Source organism: Trichoplusia ni, chromosome 10 (genome assembly GCF_003590095.1).
Source record: "Trichoplusia ni isolate ovarian cell line Hi5 chromosome 10, tn1, whole genome shotgun sequence".
NCBI lineage: Eukaryota > Metazoa > Arthropoda > Insecta > Lepidoptera > Noctuidae > Trichoplusia > Trichoplusia ni.
The window spans coordinates 9,468,629-9,480,995 of record NC_039487.1 but is presented as its reverse complement, the minus strand read 5'-3'; the positions used below and the strand labels follow the sequence as shown (position 1 = coordinate 9,480,995).

Here is a 12,367-nt window from a genome sequence, read left to right as displayed (position 1 = left end):
ATACTTACAAACTTTCGACTTTATAATAGTAGTAGGATTAAAACAATGAATTAACAATTTCAATAAGAAATGTACAACAGACAGATAGAGGTGGAAAGAGATTATTTTATTCATATTTTTTCTGTTTAAAATAGTATAAGGTTCATTGAATTGACATCCAGAGTTCTACAATTACGTTAATTAACAAGGATTGCTACCTTTATTAACTAAATAGTAATAAGTCTTTCTTGAAACTATTTCAATTAGCGTTGCATAAAAGAGTATTATTCGTACTATCAAAGCTGATAAAATTCTTTTATAATAATAAGTTTTTAGGGTGGGGACATAGGAATAGTGTTTTTTTAGGTATGGAAGAAAAATACATATTCCGGCCACCCCAAAGAAAATAATTTATTAGGATAAGGGCAGGATTTAGGACGAGAAAGGTGTATCTTTGACTGAAAATGTGGACAATAAACTCACTCATTCAATCACTTACGTCGTCAGCCCTCTAGGGGTATATATGTTCTGTGGTAGTCAGTGACGGCTATTTGACAGCTATTGTCAAGTTTGAGCAGCTAGACAGCGCAAATATTTATTTTAGATTTTTTAAACAAGTTATTTTATACATTAATCCTTTTATCACGACAATATATTCTATTAAATAAACTATTGAAATATGATAATAATTTTATACTGATTATTTTTAGACATAGATGTGTAACTATGTAAATATGTCGGTTTTGTTTACTATTTTGCAAATATGTTTTGTCTATAATATTAAAGAGGCTTATAGCGAAGAGATCAATTTATATGGAGATGCTGGACAGGCATACTCCGTGGAAGCATATTTAGGTCATCCCCATCAAAAGGTAAGGACAAAGAATGGTTTTTTCATCCTTTTTTATTATTACTTCAAACAGGGAAGGACGCTCATCAGACTAATTTGGCATATATCCAATATTGAAAAACAAAGTTAGTCATCAGGCTTTATGATGTGGTATCTAATTAAAAATATACTATCATTAGACATTCATGGACATGCACTTGAGCTCAGTGTACGACAATAGAATGTTTTAGATGAGTATTAAATATTTGAAGTATACCTGTAATTATTGATTTTTTACCTCATGTTCCTCAAATAAATTAAATTCCCTTTTCATGGTCTAGTGGTTAGTGGCCCTGATTGTTGTACTGGAGGTCATGGGTTTGATACCCACCTCCGACAAAATTTTTTGCTTGTATGATGAGCATGATCATTTAAACTCTATCTAGGTGTTACTTATCCATATTATGCCCCCTATTGATATAACAAACATCAAATGTTACATACAAAAAACTATTATAAGAACTTAAAACTTATTTATATTACAGCTTAAATTACTAGTGGATACTGGAAGCACAACACTAGCTATAGCATCATATGCTCGAGAGAATAGCAATGAATACTTCCATCCTGATAACTCCAGCAGTATCTATGATAGTGGGAAGAGTGTAAGTATTATAAAATAATTAAATTTAACTATGACACAGTTAGGACAAGAAAAAATTGTAACTAAAATCAGATTACCAACAATTTACACAACTTAGATTGATGAATGATAATAAAAACAATTTTCTGTATGTTACTGAAGATTACAGGTACCTTATAAATTGAATTATGTTTACATCTGTAGTCTGTACACAAGAGTATAAAAATAAAAACCTGAATCATGAAAAGGTTTTATTTAAAATACACTTTTGTCAGACACTTCTAAACTGACTAGTTATTGTACAGTTTAAAACAATTGGCACCAAAGTAAAGTTAGTCACAGTCACATCCAAAGAAACCTATACTTTTACTACAACACAATATATAAAAAAGAGACATAATGCTCATAGTCATAAAGTTCATAGTCAATAGTATGATTTTATAAAAAACAAGCACAGTGACATTCAAATTTTTAAATTTTCCAGGTCCAAGCAGAATATTCCCAAGGCATGTGGTCGGGCCGACTTGTGTCAGACTTCATTAAATTCCCATCTTTGCAGAGTATACCAGAAGTGAGATCAGATATAGCTCTTATCACACAAAGTCACAAGTTTTTCATGAATGGGTCAGGATGGCAGGTAAGAAAGTAACATAAAAAAGCATTATGTAAATGTGTTTTGAACGTTTAAAAGAATTTGTCTTAATGTTACCAATTTAAATGTGCATAAAACTGTTTAATACCAGTCATTAGACATAGATAAGTTAAGTATTAAGTATGTGCTGTCTTAGAAATACATAAATTAAAAAATGTGGTGATACAGCAATTTATTTGTGCAAAACCTTTTTATCTAGTCATCATGTTAGCGATAAGTAATAATAATAATTCACAAATAACTTACGAAAACACGATAAGTGTTGTTTGATGATGGCAATTGTTTTCCCTTTCTTATTGGTATGATAATGAGAGATCAAAAATAAGCTAATAATCATATGTATTTTTTAATACTTTATAATTTAGCCCAGTTTATTCGGCCCTGGTTGAGAGCTGACTATAATTGCTAACTTGAAAAATTCCCATTTTTCAGGGGTTACTTGGTCTTGCTTACTTACCAGTTGGTGCTTGGGGTAATGGCGTTGTTGTGGAGTCCTGGCTAGACTCTGTTGATCGCACGTTACACAGACCTATATCCTTCCATTTAAAACTCTGTGGACCAATAAGCAAGACAAATACAACTCATTATGGATATTTTAAAATGCTTGGTATGTATCTTAAATCTGCAATATTTTAGCTTCTTGGCTTCCTTCACCTATCGATAAGTTACCTTATTTTGTGTACTTAAAACTTGACGTGTCTGGAGACAAGTGGGTCCGATCTTTCTCTTAGTACCAATTTATATTTCTTTATTTAGTTTTTTCTAATAATTTTCGTCATATTTTGAGCTTTTTATTAAGTTTTTCGCCGATATATCGATATACTTAAATAAATCCCGAGCTAACACATTGTTCTCATTACAGATGATCACGCACCACAAGTGAACAGCACCAAGATATTCCGTACACCGATCTTACGTAAACGTTGGTACGAAGTTGGTGTATTATCAATATCGGTCATGAGTACATTATCAGAAGCTGATCAAACAGTAATGGACACCGCCAAAAACCCGAACATTGATATGTGCCTAAAGTTAAATGCTGAGAAGAGCATTGTAGATAGTGGAACTACTAATATTAGGCTGCCTGATAGTTTGTTTCGACAGGTAAAAAAATATTTATTCATTAAACGGTTTGTTACACCGCCATCTATCGAGCGATATAGCTAAGCGAACTATCGTTTCATTCTTTTTATGGCGAACGCACACTTATCTCGAGCCGAATGTGTGTCTGTTATGAAATATCATGAAACTGGCATACTTTATAATGTCAAATCATCCGAATCTGAAAGAGCCCAAAAATTCTGGTGTCCTCATCAAATTCGACAAATGGCCTCATCAAGATCTATCACAATTTACTTGTAATAACAGTGCGGATGCAAAGGAATAAGAAACAATTCTTTCAACGCAGTCGATTCTTTCGGTACGGTTTATACTTCTGGTGAATCTTCTATATGTGCAAGGCGTCCTTTGATTCGTTCGGTTCCAGCTCGTATAAATGTGCTTTTATGCACTTTAACCAGTGTTGAATACCTCTAGCTAGAGCAATAGTCCTAAATAATCTTGTAAAGTGGACCACTTTTTCTCATATTTCAGGTCGTCGATGAACTAAAGAATATTTATCGAAGTTCACAAGTGTTAATATTAGACGAATTTTGGTATCAAGGCGAGGTAAATATTTATATTCTTTTTAATTAGTCTATCTGTTTTTCGATGATATTCAGTGTCAAAACACAAATCATGGATAACACAGCAAATGTTTTGTTACAATAGTACAATAAATAGTGTTGGTACAAAATTGAATAGGTATATGAGTAGAAAAATATATTCTAGTAAAAGACAGAAAGCTCAGTTTCGCAAATATACCTATTCTAATAGTCTTTTGTTGCTATCCCTATTCCCTACTAATACTATAAATGCGAAAGTAACTTTGTGTGTCTGTCTGTCTGTTACGCTTTCACTTCTAAACCACTGAACTGATTTTAATGAAATTTGGAACAGAGATAGAGTTGACCTTGAGAAAGAACATAGGATAGTTTTTATCCCGGACTTTTGAAGAGTTCTCTTGGAAACGTGATATAACCGACCTCGACGCGGGCGAAGCTGACGAATATATTCCGTGTAATTTCAGGCGGCCTGTTGGCCTGAGCCTCAAGTCTGGACGTTGCCTTGGTTGGCGATAGATCTTCTCAGCTCTGATGCCGACAATCAGTATTTTAGGCTGGAAATCCCTCCACAGGTAACTCATTTAATGTGCATGGAACACTGTATTCTCAATAAAACGGTTTGTGAACGTCATATAGCAGCTTATGATTGACTCAAGCGGTTCAAAGAACTTACTATTGTTTTCAGAACTATATGCGGGTAGTAGGTGTATACAACAGCAGTGATAAGACGGGAACAGTTTCGGAGTATTGCTACAAGCTGGGTATTGAGGCGGGCGGTAGTGAAACAGTGCTTGGTTATACCGCCATGGAAGGATTAAAGGTAAAACTAAAAAATATAGTGAAGTGAAGAGACTTTTATCCTACATATTACAGTACATTTATTTTCTTTAGCTTGGCCTTTATCAGCTGTTGATAATAAAAGAATTAGGACTTAAATTGAATGTTTTACCTATGGTACATTGGTGTTACTTTCAATATCAAAAGCTACTAATCACGTCACCGCTTCACGTTGCAAACGCGAACTAATGAACATTCATTATTCTATACCTTTGCCTAATACCTTATTGGTTTTCCAGGTAATCTTCAACAGGTCAGCCGGCTGGATCGGCTGGCAGACTTCTGATTGTGGAGCAAACGCTCGTATATCTGGTCCGTACAACACAACCATCTCTTTCAAAACAACCTGCGAACTTCTCAGACCAGTTTCTGACGTCGCTATATCAATAAGGGCGGCCCAATGGGCGCTATGTGCCATTTCTATTATAGCAGCTGGCGTATTAATTTATTTATTAGCACCCTGTATAAAGACTTTCTTTGTAAAAAGACTGCCAAGTTCTCAACAGATCTCGTTATCACAAGCAGCTTTAGTCGAACAAGAGTCGTAATAGTAAGTTTAGTTTATTTAAGGTTTATTTATATTGACCTTTAAGACGATGCTGTAGAGTTCAAATTTGCATGCGTTACAAATTTCTTGGAATTTTAGCACAAAGCGGACTTGTCTGCCGTTTATAAGTCACATTTTTTAAGACTTCATCAACAAATAAATTTTGTCCATTGTTTTTGAAGGTCAGTGTTAATTTATTAAAGGTATAAGTAGTAAGAGTGAAGTGTTCAGTGTGTTAGCAATCAGCCTTGACCTCTCATTTGTTTAAAGCGAGACTTAATAGTGAAGCAAATGACGTCCTTATGGTAGACAGTTAATATTTTATTGCTGTTAATGATCTTAACGACTGGGTACAGCAAAACAAGTATGACACGTACTTCAAAAAAAAAAGTGTTAAACTATTAAGCCCGCTTTAAAAGTCGATGCGATGTCTTTCCAAGAGTGATTTTAGATAGGAGTAAATTAGTATTGTCCTTATTGGCAATTGTCTTTACTTTCTTAGAATTTATGATATTATGGTAGAATATATTTCGATAATAACAGTTCCGTTTATGCAATAGGTAACAGTGTGAATACTGTGAATTTGTATTTGTGTGTTGTAGTATTTGCTTATACATTGATATCGTGTGCTCGTGTGCTAATCAAGGTTTTAAAGTATTTTTTCGTTATAAGGAGAATTAAAATTCTTTCGTAAATGTTTGGAGATATACCAAAATTCGAATTTTTTTGTGTGATAGATTATATTCAGGGCATTTTCGTATTGATATTAGTCATGTACTCTAAAAGAGTAGTGTTTTGTTTTTGTATAAGTCTGAATAGATAGGCAGGTAAGATTAGGTTAGGTATGAATTCTAGTACCACGCGTAAGCAATTGATTCGTATATTTCTTTTACTTTTCGTAAGATTTTCTCACGTCAAGTTAACAATCGAATATTGAAACACCAGTTTTAGATTCCAGTCTTTTTCTGTTCATGTCACTTCTAGGTGTCAAATAGCTATTATCACTTTAGGCGTTTCAGTTTTCAGGTTAAAGTTATAAAAGATCCTATCAGTATTTTCAGAATAGTATTTGTAAAAATCAAAGATAATATTTACATATTTTACTTCACAATGCACTGTCACTATATCTGTAATATATTTTAGTATCTACACTTTTTCTTAGTCAATGTTTTTTTTATTAGAAAATATTAATATTATCAATAAATAATGATATCATTATGCCGACACCTATTATATTTTATATAAGTAATTGCCATACTTATTGTAACTAAATGTATTACTTACATAGTATTCTAAAATATTGTATTAAGTAAGTTCAACAAAAGCAAGATATTTTCACCATATCACTGTTTTAAAGCAGCTAATAACGGCACAACTAAATATAAGTACAAATTTAAATAAACACGTAAAATAAAGAATTAAGTCTTGCATCATTGGTATTAACAAGAATATTTAAAAAACAAAAATAAATATAAAAAGCAGTTACTGGTGACACATAATTTTTGATAAGGTGAAAAAGATAGCATTAAGTGTTTTAGTGTGCACTTGTTTTGAAAACGTATGATTGTTTTGATATTTCGAAAATCTTATTTAGGTATACCGTAATGTAAACTTTAAATCTCATGAAAATGTGGATTACTACAACATCACTGAACATTGTTACCCATACATAGCACTGTGCGCAAATACAAGTCGAATTGAATGTCAGCTGACAGTAGATTTTCCATCCATAAAGCAAGGTTTCTTTTAAAAGTATAAAATAGTAGTGGTCCAATCATACAACCTTGAAGTATCCTAACAATTTTATGTGAGAACGATCTAAAAACGTAACCCTATTCTTCTTTTACATGACTTACCGTATTGAAGTATGTTTATTAAAGCGTAATGCAAGATATAACATTTGTCTTTTTTCCATATTTTACTAGTTGAGAAGATCTAAAATAAGGTTGACTTAGTAAAAGGCATTATGAAAATCGTTATGTAACATTTAAATTACATTCACTAAGAATATTTATTGGTGTAATTTTAACATTATCGTAAGACGTTTATAATAATATGTATGTGTATAATTATATTAATTTAACCTATAACACGAAATTGGTGCAATAATAATATGTGAATTTAATTGATAACTAGGTGTTCTTAAATTTTACCATTGGTGACTTTTAACACTGTTTGTATGGTATTTCATGTGTCATAAATTAAAATGTAAGATTCAGAATCATGCAGCGAATCAGCACCGAAGTAAGAATATTTATTTAACACAAGCTTTTTAGAATGCTTTAACAGTTCAGTAAGCTTTAAAAGACTTGATTTGACAAAAAAAAATATCACATTTATTGCGATTGATATTGTAAAACAGTATGATATTAAATTTTAAAATGCATCTGTCTTTATAATGTGTATGTTAAATTCGACACTCAATTTTATGAATATTTGAGTTGTAATTTGCAGTAATAAGGTAGATAGATAGTCTATAATTTCTTTAGAAAAGTACTAAAGACGTAACTAATATTAGTCATTATAATTTGACTACGCTTAACTTTAACTTAGGGAATTGACTTTAGTCATCAATTTATTTTAAGTAGTTAGTCATTTTTAACATTTAATGTATTTATTATTCTTGTATTGTCCATATTGTATATCTAAAAATTCTTCCGTTTTGATAAAAGCACAATTACATTAATCACATTAATTACATATTATTATTAGGTACAAATCAGCTTTGCATGACATGGGATTTTTAATTAATGTTTTTCTCTTGCCACGTTCATGCGATAATTGTTCTATACTATATACCTTATAGTTATATACCCATGTGCACTTTTTATTACTTTGTACCTACGTGTGACTTGAGTATTGCCAGTGTTTTTTTTTTATATTTCCTGTAATTATTTCATGTACTTAACAAGCGCTGCCATATCCAGTATTTGCTATGCCCAGTTCGTCCATGTTATGCGGCGGGTTTTTTGTAACACTTTTATAATCATGATGATTATTAATTATTATTTTCTTTGATGGTATAAAAACATGAGACACAAAAACTTCGTAAATAGCACAACACACGTTATGTAATTGTGACCTCGAAATAACCGACACGATGATTATGAGCAAAAATCTTTAGGTATAAATTAAATAAGGTTTTTTATAGATTTGCACTTCTGTACCATAACACGAAGAAATACGTGGATTAAATTTTATATTGTACTGTTTGAATTAATTATTGCATGCCTCCCCTTTCTCGTTAATTATAAAAATACATTTTTTTGCAAAAAAATCTTTCTCTTGCACCTTAGTGAGAAATGTCATAAATTTGTAATTCTTTGTGTCGCTCATAAACCACCTAGTATTTCTATAAATAAGTATTCTTCTTATATGGAGAATTAAAACTTTTTAACATTCTGTATGGCAATATATAGCAATGTGTATATATATTCTATAGCAATGTGTTTATTCTTTAGTAGGTACTCTTGTATTTTGTCTTTCCTTCAGATGTATAATTAATTACCTAATATTATTCATATATTTAATCTGACTTACTCCTTTGGTAGCAATAAGTTTATGTAATAATTGTGAAGAGGTAAAAAAGCTGCCTCCCATTAGAGTAACATGTTTTTATTGTGTCCGAGCATTATTTATATTTTGTATTTCTTTATCAGTATTTTTCTGTACTTAAAAAAGTAACGTTTTTTTAATCATGTTCGTTTTCAGCCTTGTATCCATGCGATGTTTTGCTGGTCACGGTTAGATATTATTATTTGTGGTTATAAGTACTGTTTGGTATTATTTTTGGGTTTGTTTTTAGAAGGTTTACTTTAATATATCGACCAATCGAGGCAAAAGGGTTAAATTGTAATATTAATTGAAGAAATATATTTACAAGGAATAAAATCGATTTAACTTTTGTGGTTTATTATTGACTTTTATTTATTCGACCTTTTCCCAAATAATTTTAAAATGGCGACTCGATAGGTCTCTTAAAGTAACAGGGCCTAGTCCTACCTCCAAAGTTGTTTTATTGTAAGCATGAGACATGTATGTACTTACATATCTTCATTCATCCTATTCACGTTGGCTTGAGATACCTATCGTGTTAAAAAATAACAAGAGCAAGGATTCTGAATCTTTAAAATAATAAAATGAATAAATTTAAACTTCAGAAAGGATTTGAACGTGAAACCTCTGGTTTCCAGCAGCCGCCGCGGTTGGCAGCGATTTTTTGGACGTCTTCGCTGATTGAACCTCAACGAAAAGTTTCAGTCATACCTAGTGTAGGTAATGGTATCTAACTGTCTATGCCATATTACTCTACGTAGATTCATTTAACCAATGCAAAATAGCTCATCGAAAATATCATTCATTCAATTAAAATGTAAATTGAAATGATTATCCATTTATTACCTATAGCTATTATTATTAAATTGGTCGTAAATGCTGTGGCAAAACATTGCTACGCTAATTGAGAAAAGAAGTAAAATAGATTACCTGCCTAACTAGATTATTATTCTCAAGGACAAATCTATTTATATTAAAAACAATCTATTTATATTATAAAACATAGATACGTACCAGCTAACAGATATATTGTAATCAAAACGCTTGCATACTAATGTAAAAATGACACTACAAATGATAAAAAAATTACTTAAAATGAAGTAAAGCAAAATAACAACAAATTAAATATTTAAAACAATTAGGTACTTAAGAATAAACATAATTAGATTACACTCATTCAGTGGTCGGTTTAGCCGCAAATGGATAGATTTTTTTTTCAAATGGGTCTTTTACGGACACTCTTGTCACGTCAAATTACTAATTCCAATAGGTAAATATGTAGGTAGCGGTCAAACAAGCCAACTTTGCCAATCAAGGTATCTTTGCCCCAAAAGCAATTTATAAACAAATCCTCTTACATAAGAATCAATTTTAGTTTTATGGTAACATTTATAATCAACTTTCCATCCAAATAATAAATATTGCCATAAAACTAAAATTGTTTCTTAAATTAGAGGATTTGCTTATAAATTGCTTTTGGGGCAAAGATACCTTGATTGGCAAAGTTGGCTTGTTTGACCGGTACCTACTTAAGAATGATTAGATAGACACCTGTTTATTTTAAACTGGTTGTACAACGCAAGTTGTAGAAAAATAATTTATCATGCTTCTAATAATGTGTAATTATAAGTGCATACCTATCTACTTATTGTTTTTGCAAATGAGAAAATCACGTGTTAAAAATAATACCTCCGATTGTTACATTGTATGGGAGAAGATTGCTCTAAATTATAATTAGTCTGTTATTAAGTATATTCTATTTAAACTAAGTAACGGACGTAAACAGGAAGCTAATAGAGCAAGTTAATTATTTAATTTCCTACTACCTTACCTACCTGCGCAGGCAGAGTGGTCATTTCCTTGGATTTAATAACTGGATCGCGTTGGCAGATGAACTTTGCTCTCATCAGATATATTATATTGATTGGTCGCAGGTACATAAGAAGGTGCTAATTATAAGTATGACGTAGGTATATGCTACGAGTTTAGATAGAAATATTTAATTGTAGGTACTCGATTTGTCTAGGTAAGGATGTAAGTAATCTTCGGGTGTAGGTATTATTTCCACGTTTTATACACGCACTTTTCTTCTTTGTCATAAACTCAGTTTAAGTGTAAAACACAACTAAAAAACAATGTTACTTTTTCGGATGGTACTACCTAAATCATCAATTGATTTCCGATGATTGTTAGACTTATACCACAGAATATAGGTTATTATACTGACTAAAACATCTTGTTCCATCCACACATGGTCCTTCCTGTGCCCTTAGGTAGTGAGGTTTCTGCATAATGTATTTACTTAAATAAATAAAATGTTAAAAACCTCTGCTCCGTTTTTTTTTATTGTCAATGATATACTTACGTTCTTACTTGTACTTAGGTATCTACTGAAACAGGCAACCCATTAAAAACTTCGGTTCGATGTACAATTCAGTCGTCAAACGTTTTGCGGTAATTTGCATAGAACCGAGATCAGACAAAAGTCGCAATTCGAAACTGAAATTAAATTGCGATTATACTGAGATCGGAAAGAAACGCGCCTAATGCTCTTTAGAAATAAATTTAATTTTACGCGACTGAATATCTTTGTCTGCAACTTGCTGGGGATTTGCCGGATCACTTGGAGAACTATTGGGAGCTATTCGGTCACAGCGCATGGAGGTCTTAATAAATCCTTAGACTGATTAAAAGATCCTTAGTTAAGAAGTATTCTTGCTACTGACAAATGTAACTCTACATAGCTAAGTACTTAGGTACCTACGTCTTATAATAATGCTTGATACCAAATACCTCAGTATAGGTAAATATGCCTATAGCCACCCCACCACATTGCTCCAGGTTTACCTATTTTCTAGAGCGCAGTGCAGTAGAAAATTAAGCTGTTGGAAATATATTGAAAACTTATTTATGCAAACCTATACCTATACATTATCGACAGATGATGATATTTCAAGATATTTTAAATAAATCATTCGTAGATAGAAATATAATAACGACTTACGTAGAGCTAAAATAATTCATTCAATCTTCAAGTCTTTATTATCATACATATATACCTAATTACCTAATACTGTTTACGTTTTAATAATCACATAAAACTGTTGAAACGTTTTGATATACCTACTTCATTTATTTACATTAATTTCCCATGAGTCTAACCCCATAACAAATAATTGCCTAGCCATTTAACTACCAAAGTCCACTTCATAGTCCGTGTTTACCTTTAGAATTTATTTAATTAAAACTTCGTTTACGATACACCATTTAATGACCCTCAATTCAATAATGGCTACTTACAATAAAATACTTAAGTACTTATTTACTGAATTAAATTAATGTGATGAAAATAATGATAGTTGTTAAATAACTAAGTCTATAAAGATTAGATCTTTGTTATATTAAAGAACTAGCTTTTGCCCGCGACTTCGTTCGCGTGGAACAGTGACTTCCGGCAGATTTTTGGTTTTACTCACATAGTTCCCGATCTCGCGGGATTTTTGAGAAGTTCCCGCTCCCGCAGGATTTTTGGGATAAAAACTATCCTATGTCCTTTCTCGAGTTCCAAACTATGTCTAAACCAAATTTCATCCAAATCGGTTCAGTAGTTTAGGCGTGACGGAAAGACAGATAGACAAAGTTATTATCGCATTTTTAGCAT

At 31.7% G+C, this 12,367-nt stretch overlaps 1 protein-coding gene across 1 annotated transcript; it reads left to right on the top strand.

Annotated features, from left to right (window-relative positions):
- Positions 1–624: 624 nt before the first annotated feature.
- On the top strand, positions 625–5,443 carry LOC113497907 (beta-secretase 1-like). The gene is made up of 9 exons (XM_026877711.1): positions 625–851; positions 1,354–1,473; positions 1,936–2,088; positions 2,536–2,710; positions 2,966–3,207; positions 3,697–3,771; positions 4,232–4,339; positions 4,453–4,587; positions 4,844–5,443. The coding sequence occupies exons 1-9, from the start codon at positions 696–698 to the stop codon at positions 5,150–5,152; spliced, it is 1,473 nt and encodes a 490-aa protein (XP_026733512.1). The 5' UTR covers positions 625–695; the 3' UTR covers positions 5,153–5,443.
- Positions 5,444–12,367: the final 6,924 nt, after the last annotated feature.

Excerpts from the sequence above, each read along its gene's own strand:
- LOC113497907 (XM_026877711.1), top strand. The coding sequence starts at position 696 with ATGTGTAACTATGTAAATATGTCGGTTTTGTTTACTATTTTGCAAATA. Across the intron at positions 2,711-2,965 it reads TGGATATTTTAAAATGCTTG|ATGATCACGCACCACAAGTG; the intron begins GTATGTATCTTA and ends TTCTCATTACAG. Across the intron at positions 3,208-3,696 it reads CTGATAGTTTGTTTCGACAG|GTCGTCGATGAACTAAAGAA; the intron begins GTAAAAAAATAT and ends CTCATATTTCAG.